This window comes from Heliangelus exortis, chromosome 1 (genome assembly GCF_036169615.1).
Source record: "Heliangelus exortis chromosome 1, bHelExo1.hap1, whole genome shotgun sequence".
In the NCBI taxonomy this organism is placed as follows: Eukaryota; Metazoa; Chordata; class Aves; order Apodiformes; family Trochilidae; genus Heliangelus; species Heliangelus exortis.
The window spans coordinates 7,587,395-7,608,031 of NC_092422.1; the positions used below are offsets into that span (position 1 = coordinate 7,587,395).

At 44.4% G+C, this 20,637-nt stretch overlaps 1 protein-coding gene across 1 annotated transcript in view; it reads left to right on the forward strand.

The window, feature by feature from the left end:
* Window positions 1-20,637, forward strand: part of RAB30 (RAB30, member RAS oncogene family) — a 49,179-nt gene that overhangs the window by 14,529 nt on the left and 14,013 nt on the right. Inside the window, exons 2-3 of the mRNA XM_071733161.1 lie at window positions 17,510-17,610; window positions 19,163-19,246. Coding sequence (XP_071589262.1) covers window positions 17,518-17,610; window positions 19,163-19,246 — 177 coding nt within the window. The 5' untranslated portion in view covers window positions 17,510-17,517. The remainder of the gene's footprint in view (window positions 1-17,509; window positions 17,611-19,162; window positions 19,247-20,637) is intronic.

Genomic DNA, 20,637 nt, shown 5'->3' on the forward strand with positions numbered 1-20,637 from the left:
AACCATACTTGGACCTTTTTTTCCTGGCTTTGGGGCAGATGCATACCCCAAAGAGTAAAAACTATCTTTACCAACTGTTTAAGAGTAAAAAATGTACAAAGAAATACAAACGTGGTGTTCTCTGCATGAGTCTTAGCTGCAACTCCTGAATTGTACCTGGGGCATCTCACTCAGTTACCCAGTTTCATGGGAGGGAAAAGAGAAGTTATTAGTTGCCAGGTAGAGAAACTCAGAGTTAAGGAACTTGGAGCTGCCAGCAGTCACTTTGGGCAGTGTGTGAGGCTACTGAACAGCAGCAGAAATGGAGCCACGACCCAAGCAGCAGGATAGTGAACCCAAAGTGAAACTTGGGGTTTTTCACTGGGGGGAAAGTTCTTCATTCCAGAGGCAATGAGGACTTTTTGGTGTGGAGCACTTGTTTTTGCCAGGAGCCAGCCTACATTTCTATGCCAAAACAATGCTCAAACTTGTTCCCTTGTATTGCACCCCAAGTGGGGTTCTTGACACTTAATACCTACTTGTTCTTGATTGTCTTGGGTCGTTTTGTGCTTTTGCCAGGGAACCAAAAGCCTGTTTGTGACTTATCAGTGTTTTATTGCAGGTGGCTATGTTAGCTGGGGCTGCACTGACTGCTGATCAGGCTGACTGAGATTTGCACTCAAACCTGATTTGTGTTCAGTGTTGGAATTCAGTTGCCCACATCCAACACAGTCTCACCAGAACAACCATCTCCTTTGCAATTATAAAAATGGAGTGTTTTCAAACTTGGGACAGAGCTAACCCTAAAACATTTGAGTCTGTCTCTGCAGGTAGCTAGCAGATGTGCTTCCAGGACTAGGGATCATTTTATGCCAGTTTGTTCTTCCCATCTCTCCCCCAGGGCTGCTCTTGTTTTGCTGTGCTGTGCATGGATGCTCCTCTCTGCAGTGCTGCTGGCTGGGCTCATGCCTTGGTGTTCCAGCAGCATCCACCTAGACATCCATATCCCAGGTTCACCTAGAATCCCTCTGTGCTTCCTCTTTTCCTTATCTTTTCACCTTATATCTTTTTTTCCCTTCACCCCCCTTTGTAATCCTGTCCCAAAATTTCCTCACAGTTTCTTCAAACCACTTTATTTTTTTTCCTTCACTCAAACCCAGATTTTTACAGCTATAACATGTTTCCTTTCACCATCATCTGAAGCAACTCAGAGTACTGCCAGCTAAGCAAACACCCCAATCCAGATGAAGCCAGTTTTGCAAGCCTTGTTACCCTGCCTGAATTCTTTGCCACCACAGCACCTTCTCTTTTGCTTTTTATCGCACATGTATCCAGTTGTTCATTTTGGCTCAATTTAAGTTTTTCTGCATGTTACTGTTGCAGAGACACCCAGTGCTTATGCTACAAGGGAGCAGCAGAGCACAGAAACAGTGAAGATTTCTTTTTTTTCTTGGAGAGAAACTAAATACATTGGAGAACAGAGTAGTTTGTAAAGGTCGTTCGAAGCTGGATTTCATTTATTCTTGCTGGAGCTGGCTCACTGCAGTAAAATTGTGCGAATCATTTCAAGCCCTCTTTTCAGAGAGAAAATCAGGGACTTTGTAAATCTGCTTTTGAAGTTAAATCTTAAGGTTAATGATGCCGTAAAAGTTCCTTGCACATAGTATGTGAGGCTGTGCTTTGCACAGAGCTTTGCAGGATGGGTGGGTTTGGGCTTGCAGTGCCATTGCAGGGCAATGCACATGACTTGCATAGGAAAGAATAGAACCTGAAGTGCTGTGAAGGCCCTGTCCTGCAAGCAGTCGTCAGCAGATCTAAAAAGTCATTATATTTGTGACTTCTAATCTCAGTCTTTACCTTTTTTGTTTGGTTGGTTTTTTGTGAGTTTTTTTGGTTTTGTTTCGTTTTCCCCCATGGAGAGTACAAGTATGCACCAAAAAATTGTCTGCGGCACAGTCCTGGATATCCAATTTCAGTCATATATAGTTTAGAAATTCATGTAGAATGGACTAGAAATAAAAATGGAACTTCTTGAAGTCCTTTCTTTGCTGGATGGGCTCTGTTAAACATGAAATGAGGTTATAACTGATGACAATTTGCTGTGCAATGGGAGCTGATACTTGTGCATCACTGCGTACCTGATGGGACTGTGCTGTGCTGAGGGGGCAGTGCTTGCCTTGGGTAGAATAAATGGCAAACTGAAACATGGAGAGCTCTGTTGAGTTTTGAATAACAAGTAGTGTTTTTGGGTAGACTGCCCATTTTGTTAAAGAACAAGTGGTGGCAGTCCAAATTGTTTTGTCTAAAATGGTAGAACTGTAAGAAATGAACAAATGTGGGGTATTCCTTACCCCCACAGTCTGTCTGGCTCATGCCTTCTCTTGAAAAGCTCTATCCTACAGAAAAATGTTGAAGTATATATGTATTTAAGAAGGTGCTGATACAGTCCTTTTTGTGACCGAAACACTTTTCCTTCGGGTTTGTGTCAGGATCCTGAATACCTGAGTGTTACCAACTGGCAGTAGCCTCAGGACAAATCTCCTAGTTGGGATGAAAAGTATTTGTAACATTCCCTCATCTTAAAGGAGTAAAACTATGTGGTGTCCAACAGTGTCAGACCACTCCAGTCTAATACTTTAGAGAGAATTATTCTTGCTTTTTGGTTTATTTCTGGTTTTCCTTTTTTTTTTTTTTTTTTTTTTTTTTTTTTCTTGGCTTGTCTCTTAATTCTCCTTTGACCTGTGGTTTTTGCCTTTCCCATCACTCCCCACATCCCCCCACATACAGAGCAATCCAGAAATGCTCCAGTGGAGGACTGAGCAGCCCTTGCAGGGGAGGGATGCTGTGGGGCTTTTGTGCTGAGGGATACTTGAGCTGTAGACCTGCATGGAAAGATCCTGTTTTCTATGTTTTTGGCCTATTGCCTGGGTGGATGAGCTGAGTACCCTTGTACCCTGGGTTGTGATTTGCATTTCCAGTAACTTCAGCAACCACAATATATCAACTCTGTGTTGAGGTTAAGAGTTATTGTATGAGGGAGGCTTGAGATACAGTTCATGTTGTTTGAGCTGAAAAGTTACTGTGGTAATCTTTTTATCTCATGCTTGATATAGTGACCTCCTTTTTGTATGTGTAGGCTGTAAATGGGAAGCTGGGTGTCTCACCTTCAGCCACAGCCTGACCATGGAGTAGGACGGTGATGAGTCTCCTTCATTCTGCCTGATATCCAAAAGAGAAAAGATCCAAACAAGTTATCCTTGTTATATGCTTCTGCCTTTAGGTAATTTGCCTGAGCATCACTGATTGTGCCTCAGTTTTGTGGATGAAGCTGGGGTTGTTTTGGTAGGACACTGTCCTTGGTGTATGCAGCCAGCCAGCACTGGAGTGTGGGCAATGTGTTTTCATACACAGCTGCTTTTTGGGGAACAGAAGGAAAGGAGCTTGTGGCTTTCATTAGAGAAGGGGCTGCTTCCCAGCCAGCCTCACATGTGCAGTTGTGCAACTTCTGCCCCCCCTCCCCCATGCAGTCACAATGGATGGAGGTGATAGAAAACAAACTAACCACAGAGGAGCATTTCTTACAACATCATGTAAAAACATTATTCCTTAGGGTCCTGTTGTTCCTTCTAAACAAAAGGCCTTGCATTGGAGCCTGGGGGTGAAAAGAATGAGTTGCAGGAGGGAAAGGGCTGGAGACAAACCCAACCAAATAAGATCTGGTGGTGAAATGAGTGATATAAATCTGCTGCATGGATATTCTTAACTTCCCAGATTTTTAGCATGGAGCCAAAAACAAAAGGCAGTGTGGCTGGAAGGAGCAGGCTCTTTGGGGACCTCCTTAGGAAGCTGCAGCCAAATTACCTCCTGCCTAGATTCAGAAAATCTACTCTACTGGAAGGTGTGTGGTGCTGGTGGTGCAGGCAGGGTGTGAAGTGCTTTGGATTACAGGTGTTGGAGCAAGCACTGGGGTGTCTTTTCTGCTGCTACCTGTCTGGCAGATTAAAACTCATGCAAATACCTGTGGGTTTGTCTTGTTTTGAAAACATGTAAAAAAACTCCTATTGTTAGATGTGTGGCAAGAAATGCTGTGATGCTGATTTTGGGAGCAGGGGAGGGGATGTGATGCTGGGTTCCACGGCTGTACCATGCCAGCAGATTCCACAGGGAGCCAACTGTGGAGCTGTCATGGAGCTGAGAGCCCCCCAGCTAGTTCAGGCTGCCTTTGGCAGGCAAGAAGTCATCAGATTTAAAGCACATGATTCTCATTACCCGTGCCTGGATGTCTGCTGGGGCTGAATTGCCTGGGTCCCCCAGAGCTGCTCAGTAAGAAACAGCAAACATTTTCCCTGGGAAGGAGCAGCTGTTTATATAGTGTGTGCAGTGGGTTCACTAGTGATTCTTAGGAAAACATTCCTTTCTAGTCATAAAAAAAAGGGCATTTTTGTTGTCTGCTCAAAAATGCACAAGTCAGAGACTCAGAGATTTTCGTTTGCCATGACAACCAATGAAACTGCTGAGCCATGTGATTTCTCTATCCTTCCTATGATTAAATCTTTTTTTTTTCTTTATTTTAGGGCCATATTGCTAACAGAGTTGGGAAACATCAGGTGTTATTTGTTTTTCTCATGTAGGTTAGACAGGATTTAATTTGTATGTTTGCTTGGGAGCTGTAGAGAGCTGTGGGATATTGGTATTTCCATGATTCATGGTAAGAACAGTGCCTCAGTTCAGAATTACTGTATTGTACTGAAGTCTCTTTGAGATGGTGCTTTTACTGAGGGGTCCTGGCTCCCACAGGACAAAACCTGAGACCCATGATTGCTGCTGAACAGTGATGAGGTTCAGAGCCTTGAGTCTTGGAGGTGTTGGCTTACACAATACAAATGGCTTAGAGACTTTACCAGCCAATAAATCTTGCCTTCTTACACCAGGGCAAGGTTTTGCAAAGGCAAAAAATGTGATGGATGTGACTCTTGATGCCTGCTCTGTGTGAGGACTCCCTTTGGCTCCAGGTCTGGGCACTTCACAGTAACTGAAAGCCTGGGGGTGGTGCTACTGTCAGCAAAGCTCGAGTGCTGGCATTTATCCTCTTTTAAAAATTATCTTATGCTCAGGAATTTCCCCAGGATGCCAAATATAGATTGAACAAAAAAACCTCAAAACAAAACAAAAAACCCCAATCAAAAAACAACCCAAACCCCAGCCTTTGCTGTTGCTAAGGAATAAAAATAAATGCTCACAAATGTGGTGCTGAAGAGCCAAACTGTGTCCTCATGAGCATGCAGCTGTGATTGTGAAGGTCCCTGGCTGGGTAGTGACAGCACTGTCCAGGCTGCACATCTCATGGTGGCATTGGTGCCTACAGAAGCCTGGCTACTTTTTGCTTTAAGTAAACAAAAAGAAATAACTTTCTGCTTCCTAATATCGTCCCAGAGAGGTCAAAACTTCAGCACGCTGCTGCCAGATGATCAATGGTAGTAAAAGACAATTTCTGTGGTTTTATGTGGTATTATATGAAATACAGCAATGTCTATATTGGAAAAAGCCCTTGGAGATTATAGTTGTGATGGTAACAAATTTTTTTACCGAAAATATGATGCTTTGGGAGGTCTTGAGCTGTGTCATAGGGTTATTGAATATTGATGACATCAAAAGGGTGATTATTGATGATGCAAAAGCTGCAGTTGGGCCTTAGCTTTTCTCCAAATGCAAACTCTATCTGCAAATCTCAGTAATAATTTATTAACCCCTGTGGCTGGAGGTATCTGGAGTAGCTGAGCTGGGGTTAGAGGTGTACAGAGCTGAGAATGTGATTTATCTGGGCCAGAGAGCTGCTGTGTGACCTATGAGGTCTTTTAATGTGTATGCATAGGTGCTTGCACATGCAGTGCTTGGTTTTGTGGAGGCCCTGCCTGCTTTAGTCCTCGAGGTACCACTGGCTGGATCAGCTCTAAATAATAAATCTCAAGGACCCTGCTCCTGCAACACATTTTAAAATTATTTTTTCAGATTTCAGGCTTTTAGGTAAGCTCTTTGAGTAATGTCCCTGCAGTGATAGGAGACCTAGAGCAGAAAGCTTCCACTAATAGCAGCTTCTTTGCTTTTTGGGATTTCTTTTACTGTTAAATTTAACCTATGCAGTCTCTTGAATTGCAGCCGGTCCAAAGCTGAAATGAGGATTTAAGAGCAGACAGCTGCCCTAGATGAGTAACTGAACTTTTATGGTGGTTTAGGACAAATGAAAAGAGCTACAACCACCTGAAACTATAAGGAGAACTGAAACCAGGCCATGTGTTAATGTGCGAGCTAAAATTTGACCAGAACATAACTATTGTTCCTTACTCTCTTAAAAGACCTGTGACGTTCTTATGAAACTCTTACTAAGGAGCCATGATATGAAATGATTGTTGTAGAGGTGCTAGTTATAGTAAAGATACTTCATACACAAATGAAATGCTGACACCAGGCTTGTAAAGTCTAAATATGCTGGCCCACCCCCTATTTTTTTCCCCCAATCTGTATTGTTTCAGTCCTGGAGCTGGCAGGGTGCAGGCAGGGCTGGGAACATTCCCTTTGGAGGCACCAGAGCTTACATTAACTTACATTAACCAGCTCTCAACCTACACCCAAGTCTCTATTATTTCCACTTTTTTTTTTCCTCTGAACAGTTTATTTTCATGAAACATCTGCTTCTCTGGCAGATACTTGCAGCTAGAACTGTGCTGAAGTGTTTCTTTACATGCAAAGAATATTCCCCATCATCTCAGCTGCTGAGGGATTGCCATCTAGAGGGGAAAACTCCTTAGAAGGGACACTTGCACTGTTGGTGAAGTTTTGTTGGGAAGCAGAAGCAAATATGATTCAGTGCACGGGCATGTATGATATTAAAGATAAAATGTGCTTCCCATCTGGCAATGAAAGGAGGTGGTTAACTGGGGAGCACTGGGACAATAATCAGCCTGAGACCAGTATAGACCCATCACCCCAAACTTCATCTTCATGACAGAGAGAGCCCTCTGGATTGGGATTTCAAGGTTGTCTTTGGAGGGATCAGGGACTTGGGAGATGAGCTTCCCAGAGCTGCCATCATCTTCTCCAGCATCTTCATCTCCATCTCTGTAAAGAATGAAATAGCCAATGCTATTGCATTGCCTCTGCCACCTTAACAGGAGCCTGCAACAACACTTAAGACTTAAGTCTTAAGCCCTGGTGTAAGAAGGTAAGATTTATTGGCTGGTAAAGTCTCTAAGCCATTTGTATTGTGTAAGCCAACACCTCCAAGACTCAAGGCTCTGAACCTCATCACTGTTCAGCAGCAATCATGGGTCTCAGGTTTTGTCTTGTGGGAGCCAGGACCCCTCAGTAAAAGCACCATCTCAAAAACAACACTTTGATTCCTCTATCATTTCATGTCCAAAAACCCCTCTCATTTCTGGAGGAGAAATCTTCCTCTGAAATGCAAGAGCAGGAGCCTTTCTACACGCTCACATTCTGCTGCAGATTGTCACTGTTCCTCTTGTGGTGGCACAGAGGTGTGATGATGCACAGCTCCCATGGGCTGGCTGATGTTGTACATGTGGTTGTGGTAAGGGAGCCTCTGGCTGAAACACAGGATTGCCTCTTAGCTTCCTCATGTAAATTCTGGGTTTTTGTTGTTTTGTTTTGTTTTTTTTTTTTTTTTTTTTTTTTTAAGAAAACGAGCCAACAACTACAAAAAACTAAACCAACAACAACAAAAAGCAACTTTTCTGCTGTGCTCTTGAATTCAGGAGCATAGCTTTGAGTTTTGCCTCAGCCTCCCTCTTGAGCTATTAGGAAGATGCTGCCCCACTGAATCCAGATATGAATGACTGATTGAAGAAGGGTTACCTGTGCTGTGCAAATAGTTGTCTTAATAATATTGTGTTCCTTCCTGGAGAAAGCTCCTTCAAGGAATTGCCCTGGGAAGGCTTCTTTGCTGTGCTTCAGGCTGTGACATGAAATCTATGAGAAGAACTAATTAGGGGTTGAGCCCCTATCAGGGAAATGTTGTCACCCAAATGTTTCAGAGGAATGTGCATTGTTTTCTTTTTTTTCCTTTCTTTCTTTTTACAGTTTCAGCTGTGTAAGTGCAGTTCTTACAGCCATGGTGTCTTGGCTTTTGCAAGACTTTGCAGTTTTGGCTTTGATTCTTGCTATTTTAAGAGAACCAGCACAAACAGATGTAGCTGTCATAGGAGGACATGCATGTCTTCTGTGGAAATGTGGTGATACTGGACACAAATTGCATCTGGTATGGAGGAATGGTTGGTACTGTGTCTGCTCCTCAGATCAAGCTGTCTGATTATTAGATCAACTCAATGGATGATGAAATACTATGTGAAGAACAGTGTGCAAGTTAGGTTTTGGGGTTTTTTGGTTTGTGATGCAGATGGTGAGAGAATGGCACAAGTTGCCCAGAGAAGCTGTGGCTGCCCCCTCCCTGGAAGTGTTCAAGACCAGGTTGGATGGAGCTTTGAGCAGCCTGGTTTAGGGGGAGGTGTCCCTAACCATGCAGAGGGGTTGGAACTAGATGGTGATCCTTGAGGTCCCTTTCAACCTGACATTCTACAATCTCTTCCAACCCAAACCATTGTATGGTTCTATGGTTTTTTTATCTTACTTAGTACCTCTTGTCTTTATTGCTAATATTGCTAATTTATTATTATATTTCAGGTTAGTTACTCTTAGGTCTGATATACTTGTCCCAAGCCACAGAACCAAAAGCCAGAAACACTTGGCTTTTTTTCTTTTTTTTTGTTGGTTGGTTTTGTTTGTTTGTTTATTTTGTTTTGTTTTTTGTTTTTTCTTGTATGGATCCTGTTGTCTGTTCTGAATGAACTTTCACCTTAATGTGGCAGTTAGGTTTTAGCTTTTTGGTTGCTTCTGCTGTACACCAAAAATGAGTTGGCCCAAACCAGGACACCGTGGCACAGCACAGCAGCAACACTCAGGATGCTGCACGGAGCCTGCAGCTCAAACTGCAGGATACCTCTGGACACTGAGCTCTGTCATGTGAACACAAGGCTAAGTGAGGCTTTATTACTTGTCCTTCTGATAGGTTTGATGGAGAAGTGATGTAAATCACAGGCTCAGCAGAAATCAAGAATAACTCTTACAAAACAAAACCTTCCTAGCAAAATTTTTTTTGTTCATACTACAGTCTCTGACACTATCAAAAGAAGATGGTCAACAGCAGCAAAACATGTTATTGCAGTTAAAACTTAAGAAAATGTTCTTGGCCATGCTTTTATAGCCCAAACTAACATACATATTCATATTTCACAATGCATTTATGGGACTTAGGTCATTGGTTAATGACATACTTACACTTACTATACTTCTGTATTTGAGACCTCATGTGAGTCACGAAGTTCGTGTAAATATTTCATCAAAATCCTTTAGTTATGATCACTTTTCTTATATCTTGTCAAAAACATCAGTGCCAAACTGCTAATCTTGCAAGTGTTTTATCTGAGCCCTTTCACCCAGTGTCAAAACACCCCTGTGTTTGATCATGGTGCCACTCAAACCCATGCCAACCCAGCACACTAATGTGTCATGAGACTTCCTTCACTTTTACCTGGTTGACATGAACATACCTTTCTTCTATACCAAGGGCAAATCATTTCTTCTCCAGTTTTGCCTCCTGCTTTTTGGGCTGCTGTCTCCATAAACCTTGTCCAGATGGGGAGACACCTGAGGTTCAGCCTGACCACCCTGCACCGGATTCCTGGAGGCAGAGTGATTCTCACCTAATGGATTTCCCTGTTTCAGTGGTTCAGGTCTTGGTGCTGGAGCTTTATGTCCCATTGCAGAAAGCTGTACTTAGGAAACTTTCCGGGCTTTTCTATTCAAGACATGTTCCAGATAATGCTTGGCTGTAGTTTTGAAAAATAAATTTGTATTTCTGTTTTCCTTTGGGAAGAGGATGTTGGTTTTGAGTGGATAAAACAGCATTTTTGGCTAGGTTTCTGTCAGTGCAGTTTTCCACACTTGGAAGCCAGCCTGTGTGCTGTGCTGACCAAGTCTTTAACCACTTCCATGCAAAAATGTGCTGCCGCAGAGCACGAATCTCACAATTCACTAAAATGTGGCCAAAACCAAGAGTGTGTTGTTTTCAGCATGCAGGAATAGATCTCTCTGTCTTGAAAAATGCTCATAGAACCATGTGTTAAGATTGCACTGAGTTTTTTTGCAGTCAGAACCCAGATTTTGCCAGTAAACAGAGCATGGGTCTGTTCTTTGTGGGAAGTAGCTTGCTGAAGATTCTGTGTGTCCCGGACCTGCTGCTGGTGGTGTGTGGACTGGTCAGCCACTGCTGTGCCATTGTGTTTGTGTAAACTTTTTTGTTTTTAACCCTAAAGAAGTTAATTTTGTTGTTTTCAAAGTGCTGTGTTTATCTTATTTTTTCCCTAAGTAACCTGGAAATCAGATCAGTCACTCTGTGAGGAGAACCATCATTGATTAAAAGTTCAATTCCTAGATATATTTGATGGAATATACGTTGCTGTCTGCATGTGATATTTTGCACTTCCATGGCTGTTCCAACACCAAAGTGCATTGCAGATGTCACCGAGTCTCCCCTCCCTTCAGGAGGTGGAAAAAGTTAAATGAGGACATTGGATCACAGAAGCTGTGACTTGCCTATTCTCTCCTGAAGAGCCTTTGTTGGCATCAAGATCCTAAGGGATGTGTCCCACCCAAATACCACCCATCCAACCACCATCTAGCAAATTAATGATGTGTGTTATGCTGTTTTTGACAGCATTACAAGCAAAGCCACCCAGAAGACTTGATGCAAGGCTTTTTCACCATCAGAGGATGCCAGAAGCATATGAAAAATCCAAGATTGCTTCTAAATGTGAGGTCTGTAGCCTCTATCATTAAGCAAAGCAGACAGGAGGGGGTCTGCAGTCTGAAGTACAGAGAACTTGTGTCCAGCCATGGCTGTGGCTGGGCTGAGCTCTCTTGTGTTGAGTGTATGTATCACAGCTGAGTATCCTGCTCCACCAAACTCTTTCTGCCCAGTAAAGCAGAGTTTCTGCTCTGAACAGTTCTTTGGGATGATGTTGGTTCTGGCTTTACTTGCTTGTTTTATGGTGAAGCTCCTATATTCATCAGGTTCCTTTGTAGCACTTGTCCAAGTTTCTGGTGGCAAATCATGTATGAGCCACAACCTGAGCAAAATAGTCTGAGCCCGAAATATTCCCTGGTGGCAAAAGAGGTGAAGGAAAAGGTGTTGATGCAAATCTTCAACTTGAGAGTTGGGTTTGTTCAGCCCAGAGAAGAGAAGAGAAGAGAAGGCTCTGGGAAGACATTCCAGCCCAAACCATTTTATGATTTCAGTGAGATAAAGCATACCTATGGTAAGTGAGAACTTGTACCTACTCAACTTGCTCGGTTTGTGTAGGAGAAATGCCCTGAATAAAGATTTGAACACGAGGAATTTCTCCATTCTTGGGTAGTGCTGAGGTTTTCATAATACACTGTTTTTTCCAGCTGGGAAGTTTGGATGCAATATGCCTTTTTTTTTTTAAAAAAAAAGTGTCTAGACTTTGCCTGGTGGTTGGTCAGCCAGTGCTGGTGGGTCTGCAGTGTACAGGGAAGCCCCATGGCCTCCCTGTACTGTGTCTATAGTTGCTTGATGCCTCCTGGAAGTGTTGGCTGGACTTACTGAGCCTGAATTTGTCAATGATAGTGTGAGAATGCTGTGAGCCCAATGCACCACGGGGGTGTGTGCACTAATAATCTGTTGGTGATGTGGGGGGGACACAAAAGCTGCTGTGCTTCTTAGAGGCTTGGTGCTTCTGCACTTGGGACCTTCCTTCTCTCTTCCTTTGAGGGATCATCCTTGATGAAGAGGTGCTTTGAGGATTGTCAGTGCTCAGGCGACTGTGGTGGGAGGAGATGAGAAATGCTGGGCTCTGCAGCTTTGGGTGCCTGCAAGAAATCTTCCTTCCTTGAATTTGGCAAAGACATCCCTGGAGTTTTAACATCCCACCTTGCTGAGGGAGTGCATCCCGTGTGCTTGTGTCTTTGCCACCACTATCAGGGGTGGGGCTGTGCCATGGGCTCTCCAGGCTTTTGTGGGAATGAAGTCTCTTTTCATTTCTTCTGTGTGGGTGAAAGTGAAATTGAACCCTGTAGAGAGGAGAGGTGAGGAAAGTGGGCAAGGGAGCAGAAGGAAACCCAGGCTGGCTGTATGCAGAGGGACAGGAGGTGGGCTGGTGCTTGCTGAAAGCAGGAGCCTGCTTGGGTTGGCAGGTGCTCTGGAGATGGAAATGTTTTATCCTGAGTTACGCAATGCAAAAGCATGTCCAGACCCAAGTTCCCTGCAATTTTCTGGCCCACAAGGAATAATTTTCTGCTTGAAATATTAGCCTTAGCTTTGAATTTCCTGGCTCGTGTGGCATGTGTGTTCAGCGTAGTGTCTGTGTACACAACTACGGCTGTTTGAACTTGAATTGTTTAGGTAAATTTGTTTATAGCTGTTGGATGATGAGGAGCAGAAAATCCTGGCTCATTAACTATGGTGTCAGTACATCAAACCCCACCCTGATCTTACTGGTTGAACCCAGCAGGTGGAAGAGGCTGCAGATCCTTTTCTGTATCTAATCGAAGCAGTAGGATGTAAATGAAGATGGGATAGTGCTGAGGTGCAAATTATCAGTATTTTCCTGGCTTAATATAGTGCCTCAGTTTCAGTCTGTATCCCTGAATGTGGAGAAGTCTGCAGTATGGATTGAACTCCAGGCTATGGATAGCCACATGTGGCTACACTCACCCTGTTCTGATTTGGAGACAGTGGTCCCCTAACCACAAATCGTAAGCAGAATGTGCCCATGAAGCTTTTTGGTGCTTCTTCAGGCTGTGGGAAATAAACCCATGAGTGAAAGTGGTGGGGAGAGAAGATGATGCCATGATTTGCTGGGCATTCCCTGCTCCAGTTGTCGTCCTGGCCCAGGGGAGGTCTGAACCAACACTCCCTGGTCTCCTGGGCCTCTGACTCAGAGGGCTGCTGAGATACCAGGGATCTTTAGGAACAACAGCTTATTTCTGTTTTGCTTGTCAAAATGTTCTGTTAGACATGAAAGCTTTTTTACTTCAGATGAGGCTGTCCCTGGTGTTTCCTGAGCAAGCATTATCTTGTGATCTTCAGGGGGAGTGAAAGGCAGGGAGAGGTTGGCACGCCCTGTGGTCAAATGAAAAAGGCTCAAGCTTTTGAAGTCTCCCACTCTACTTTTGGCTTCATAAGCCAAAAAGACTGAGGCAAGGTCATCATTGTAAAGCCTGCTCTCATCATGCCTGGGGGTAGAAAGTCTTCCTTGAACGAAAGTTTCAAGAGACAAATGCCAGAGATTTCTTTATCAGCTATAAACATTACTCATAATTGCTGGTTGTTTTATGTAAAGTCTGGTTCCAGTGTACAAGCTGATGAGGGGAAGGCAGAATAGTGGTTTCACCTTTTTGAAGGAGAACTTGATCACTCTGAAGTAATTTATGCCTCTCAGGTAGCGTTTGAACCTCTGCCTTGCGTTTCTGCCACTTAGTTGGTACCCAAAGAGGCTGAAATGTAGCATGTTTGGAGCAGGTCAGAGATCCCAACTTTAATTTGCCTGGCAGTAATTATCATCCTTGATATAAGAAGGTTCCCAACATAAAAATGACCTGAACCTGTTGGAGTGATCACAGAGAAGGGCCATGAAGATGATCAGAGCACCTCTCCTGTGAAGACAGGCTGGGAGAGTTGGGGTTGTTCAGCCTGGAGAAGAGAAGGCTCTGGGGAGACCTCAGAGGACTTTCCAAAACCTGAAAAGGCTACAGGAAAGCTGGGGAGGGATTTCTTGCAAGGTCATGGAGTGAAATGTCAAAGAGGCTATGGTTAAAGCTGAAAGCAGGTAGATTTAGATTAGGTATTAGGAAGAAATTTTCCTGTGAGGATGGTGAGACACCTGCACAGGTTGCCCAGGAAAGCCCCATCCCTGGAAGTGTTCAAGGCCAGGCTGGATGGGGTTTGGAGCAACCTAGACTAGTGGGAGGTGTCCCTGCCCATGCAGGGAGCTTGGAACTAAATGATCTTTAAAGTCCCTTCTAACCCTAGCCATTCTGTGATTTTTCTGTACTATTTTATCTTGATATTTTTTCACTCATTCGTTTGGACAGGCCCAAAGTGTTAATAGAATATTAGGGCATATCTGTGTGCTGTAGCCAAACCCTGTTTATGATTTAAATAAATGTGGTGAGGGGTGCCCAAAGCATGGACAGGCATCCCATCCCCTGCCCTTGCCCTTGTCTCTGTCAAAGGGTGGGAGAGGCAGCTGCAGCCCTAATGCCTCCAGACAGTGCAGTGATGCAAAACAGAGCCCTGTGCATACAAACATAAGAAAAGAGAAAGGAGAAAAAAAAATAATTAACCACACAAAACAATAAACCCCAAGACCATAACTAAGCAAACTTTGTTGTACTCTGCATTCTCTTGTTTTATTTTTTGTTCATGATTTTTGTGGGTTTTTTGTTTGTTTGGGGTTTTTTTTGGGTTTTTTGTTTGTTTGATTTTTAGGCAATAATTCCAAGTGTGATGTATTGCTGAGATGCACATTCCCCAGCTGTGGTGAAGGGGACAGAGGTTGAGACCCATCTTCCCTGGGGAGAGGGAGGGTTGCATGAGCCTGAGTCAGCAGCAAAGGTCACTTGGCCAGAAGTGTTGCAGGAGAAGAAGATTTCATAATGCAACTGATGCAACGTTTCTGTGTTCAGCCCTGACAGTGCGTGGGTCAGTGTGTGAGTGCATCCAAGGGAGAAACACCCCTTTTGGCAAATGGGTGATGACAAAGCAGTGATGGGCAACCTCGCTTGCCCACTCCACCTCCCAAATGACTTCTCTGGCTCCCTTGCTGCTCAGTCCATTGCTTTCTACCTTCCTCTGCCCCCACTTTTTGTGTTTTTTCAGTTCTGGCATTTAATCTCATTGCCACATTGTTTGTTTTATGGCCTTGGCTCATCTTCTAGTTCTCATTTGGGGTCATTATCACATACGATTAGTCTTGAAGCCTAATGAAGGGGATCAGACATAACTCTAGGGTAGGTCTGAGCCATATAACATTTCAGAGCTTAAAGCTCTGCAGAGGAAATTTATTTTTAAGCTTCCTGAGAAGATAAATTTGAACATTGGATTGTTTAGGGTACAAGTAATAGAAACGAAATCCCTGTGGGGGGAGCAGTGCCCTCCAGGATTTGAAGCTTCTCAGGGATAATTATCCAGTGCTGAGTAAGTCTCATTAGTCTCAAAATAGCTTTTAGTGGATGATCACATTTTTCTTCATGTTTGGCTAGTGTGAAAGCTTGAAACTGTATCTTAACATTCAGTCTCAATTGTAAGAGCACAGTCAACGTGTTCCTGATGCTCTCATTACTATCCAGCCCTACGCTTGATAGAAAGCCAGGCATGAAAATGCCAAATGATTACACAAAATAGCAGCCCCAGAAAATAAAGGACATATTTTGAGTCTACACACTTTTATGTTTTTAAGAGATAGGCAAGAGCTGTGAGGTCTTGCATGGTGAAGCAAGGCAAGGTTACAGCATCCTCAGGACAGCTCCAGCTGTAGCTCCAGCTCAGTGAAACGGTGGCAGGGCAAGCAGCACACTGTGTCCCTGGCCCAGGCCAAGTGAACTGTCCATGTGGTGACTCGGCTGTCCTGCTGATGATCTGCTGATGTGATGCAGCTCATGAGTCACTAATTTGTGTGGTTACTTTTTTTTTTAGGCTTCTGGAGGGGGCAAGCATCACACAGACATGATGCAGCTGAATCAGTGTTCTGTATCGTTTGCCTCCAGGCCCACCATACTCTCAGTGGGGCTTGGAGAGCCTTTTTGTTGTGCCCTGCCAGGCAGACTCAGACTGTCTCAGTTTTGTCTTATACTCTCCAGCTGTTTTAGTATAAGATGGGACTGAAGTCATTAGCTGGGGCCTTGTGGTGGGTGACAATGAACCTTCCCAATGAAGGACCTTTGGAGGCAGCAGTAGAGAGGGCAGTCTCTCCTTGGGCTGAGCCTGAGGAGCTCGTTTCACCTCTGCTGCACTTGCTCCCTTTGTCAGCTCTGTGAAAACCCTTTTAAGCACTCTGTACCTTTACTGGGGATAAAAATTTCACAAAAGTTGTTTTTTTTTTGCCCCCTGCCCCCCCCATCTCCTGTGCTTCCTATCTCCCATATCCAATACCACTCTACAGTTGCTGGTGGATTTAGGTACCAGTGCTCAGGTATCACCTTACCTGATATCTCAACCAGTGACTTGTAAATCTCTCTTTACTGAGAGATTTGTGATTCTTTTGTGCTATTTTTGCAGACCAGTCTTGAGGACATGTCTTTGATGCCTCATATAGTACCTGGATCCTTCTGGACACAGCTGTGGACACTGTTCTTCTGCTCCCTTTCTCTGTGTTTTTCTGTCTGTGTAAAATCTCCACCTGATTCTCTTCTGCCTTTTGTTGCTTTTTGCAGAGGTCTCAGACCCCCACCTCTGGTCATGGTGTTGGCAGCACCCATGGGTGTCCTGTAGATGGAGGTGTGGATACTCACCCTTCACATCTTACTCAGCCATAGCAAACTCTGTGTTTATCTGTTTGATCCACCCCATACTTCAGATGGCCTAAGTAAGCCCTGTCACTCTCTCACCATGCACCCAACCCTGGCCATCTCCCCTGACACTGCTCAGACATCAGTCTCTGCATCCTGCTGAGGAGTTTGGACTTGGTGAGGGGTTGTGTGCTGCATACTCCCAGGTTCCTATCTTCTCCCTTCCCATTGGAGCTTTGTGCCAAGCAAGCTATCGTCACAAAACTAAAAGGAAACTATCACAGTAATAGCAATATTCATAATAGCATCAACAATTTCTTCTTTTTCTAAAAAAACCTCTCAACATACTTCAGCAAAACTGTTACCCCATTCACCACTAGGATTTTAGCAAATGAGCTCTTTCTGTCTTTAATGCAAATGCTGCTACTTTTATTTTAAAACTGATTTTAATTTCTCTGTCTGTTCTGTCCTCATGTGCTCCCCAGCCCAGCTCTGTGGGTACCCAGTGCCTGCCTGGAGGAATTCGGGGGAATGGGTGGTTCTGGGCATTGCCTTAACAAAATAAATTGCGTGACCCCCTCAGTGACATATTTAAAAGTGAAACAAACATTTGGGGTAATCTGATAAACAGTGGTTTGGGCTTGTAGAGTCTTTCTTGGAAAGCTGAAAACCAGGATCTCTAACTCATGGGCAGCCAGGTGAGATGGCACGAAAGCCAAAATGTGACCAAGGTTTTGCAGCAGCTGACACTGGGCTATGTTGGTGCCCCAGCTTGGAGTGGGAAGGGCTTTTCTCCCTTATCTGTGGAGTCACTCACTTGCCAGGAGACCTTTGTTCTGAATATTTGGAGGAATAAAGTTCAGCAGGAATAAAAGGGCATTTCCCCACCGGCTTGGTTCACATTGTGTTGTGCTCTCTGTCTCTCTTGCAGCTGCGTAAATGAGTATGGAAGATTATGATTTCCTCTTCAAAATTGTTTTAATTGGCAACGCTGGTGTGGGGAAGACCTGCTTAGTCCGTCGCTTCACTCAGGTGAGGTTGGGCACCTCTTGGCATGGGATGTTGGGATGATGACAGCACTGGGACGGGAGCTTGGAGCATGTGGCTGTGCACTCAGCATTCTGCCAGCATCACCCCTCCAAAGCATTTTGATGTCCACACTATTGGCAGGTGCATCAGCTGTAGTGACACTGGCACAGGCAGCAGAACTGTATGTATTGCTTTATTTGGCCCTGTTGCAGATCTTGTGTTGCAGAAATCTGTCCCCTCTGGGGGATAGGAAGTCCCCTCTGAAAGCCACTGGGACAACTCCTCCTACTTCAGGAGTGCTCGGGGCCGGTTACAAGGACCGTGTCTCATGGTGTGCTCCTATGTGCCTTCTCTTCCCCAACACTCACTGCACAAATCTCTCCCTGCTATTTGTCATTAGTAGATAATTAAATAAGATGGGTTCTGGTCTGTCAGTCCAGTATCTTCTGTTACACACCAGGCCTTAGTCTGTGGCAGAATAACAGAGAAAGGACCAGGCTTCTGTGGTCTGGGGCAAGAGAAGGTTTTGCTTGATGAACTATAAAATGCAAATTGTAGGGGTTTTGTTGAACTTTCCACTAGGAATTGTCAGCATTTTCCCTCTTTAGTGCTAGTTTTAGTTTTAAAGCCATGGTGATTTTTTTTAAACACTCTCCCACTGCATGTGACAGCTGGTGGCAATGAAGCTTATCAGCCCCAAAGGGTTAAGTGCAAAAATCTGGCCACTTCTGCTGCTTCTGCTTTGCCAGTGCAGCTGCTGTAGGGGATGGATGTGCCCCAAAATCAACACAGAATCATAGAATGGTTTGGGTTGAAAGGGACCTTAAATATCACCTATTTTCAACCCCCATGCAGGCAGAGACACACTAGGTTGCTGAAAACTCCATCCAACATGGCCTTATAGACCTAAACACCAGAAATCAAAAAGCTCTAATTATTTTTTGCTTGTTTACTGTTGCTCCTTTCCAATGATGCTGCAATCAAATACCACCAGCAACATCACACTGGCCCTTGCTATTGCTGTGGCACTGGTAGTGTCTGGCCCTGTGCATCACTCCCAAATGTGACCTAAATGTCTATGCTGGGATGTGACCTGGTGCTAGGAGCTACCCAGAAATGCCTTTCCATGCCATGGTGTGTGGTGGAGGGGAGAGAGAAGATATCACATTGTAGGAGCAAAGGCATCTAATTCCATGTGGGTACTCCCACCCCTTTGAAGATGTTTGGAAGTGGGACAGAGGTACCTTTCTCCTGCCTCTGCCAGCTTCACAGAAGCAGAGCCCTTTCTTTTCCTTGTATGCATCCTTTTCTGGTTTTCCACCTCTCAAGTCAACAACTTTGCTTCACAATAACGGATTTTTAAGCAGTAAAAGCACAGTAAACTTTTATTGGGGAAATGTCATATTTTCTTCTCTAAATGTGATGGAAAAAAGTGTCTGGGGAAGGGGACAAGGGAGGATTAGTTCTGAAGATGGAAAAGGGTGAGAACTGGCACCCAGAGAGAGTATTGTCTTGCTACAGAAATTTGCTTAATGAAACTCTTGTTTTCTTTCAGGGGCTTTTCCCACCAGGTCAAGGAGCCACTATTGGGGTTGACTTTATGATTAAAACGGTGGAGATAAACGGTGAAAAAGTAAAGGTAGGAGCCTGATGGTTTTAAGTGTAAACTCTTGTGGCAATGCCATAGCTAAGGTTTGCTGCAGCTCTGCTGCTGCTGGCAGACTCATGGGGAAGTGCTGGGCTGTCTGGCATGGCTCTGACACCCCTGGGTCTGACAGTCTTTGTGCCCCTCTCCACAATTACCATCAGGATCATAATGATGAACTTGCTCTTAAGTGAGTAAATGGAAAGGGGAGACTTTGCAAAACTCTGTCCTTGTCTAGGAGACACTAAGATTGTGCCTGTCTGGGGTTGAGGAAGTGCAAAGAAGTGTTTCAGTGCAAACTCTTTACTGGTAAGCAGAAATCTGTCGTGTTCCCTTTGGGATGTACCTGATGAACATCTCCTGTGAGGTCCCAGGCAGGCACTGGGGAGAGCAGCCCTCTGGACTTGGGTGGTTCTTTACAATGAAGACTCATCTACTGCTGAATTACAGATAGGGGAGGAGCAGAGGTGGTCACAATACTGGTGCTTCAGTCAACAGGTTGAAATGGGAAGAATGATGTCATCCATATTATTAACCTCTCCAAAGTAGGGTGGCTGCAACCAAACTGCTGCTGAGAAACTGTCTCTGTCCTGTGCTAACTCTCAAACTGAGCCTGAGCATCGTGTGGCAGAGACCTGCTCTGCCTGGGCCCAAACATGCCAGGGGCCAGCCTCATGTTGAATGGGATCTGTGGTTGGGTTCCAGCACCAAGAAGTTCTGGCTGGTGCTGCTTCATTCATAGCAGACATTTCACTAGAGCTACTTTGGTGTCTGAGAGGTGTGAGAGAAGTGTATTTATGTCTAGGGTCTCTGCACTGCTCCTGGATTTACTCTGCCTGAATTAAATCCTGGGCCATCAAAGTGAAAAACAGCTTTCCCCTTGCTGCCTTCATCAAATCTAGTAGTGAGCAAGTGGCAGAGCAGAAGCAGTGTGACAGTGGCTGGCTGTGATATTGAGACACATTTTTAAAGTTGTGGAAGTGAGAGGATGGAAAGAGTGGACTTAGGCAGATTTTCAGCCCTGGTGTTTTTGAAGCTGTATTACATCACAGAGTTTTCAAGAAGAAAATCAGATGTTGTGTTTTAGGACAGGTTTTAAAAGTCATGGTCATGCCAGCAGGCTGTACAAACCAGTGGTGAATGAGAGTCTGAGACCAGAAGACCTTTGAGCCCCATGCAGGTGAAAAACAAGAGATGTAAATACCTTCCCCTCATAAAGATGGAATTAATGTTCAGCATGGGGCTGTGCAAGTGGGACAGTGCAGTGGGCAGGAACACAGTGAGGATCCACATGTAGCCTACCATGCTCTCTGTGCTTTGTTTGGTGGTTATGATGCTCATTAGCAGGCATCTGGTGAAGCAGGGTTTGCCAGGACATGGATGCT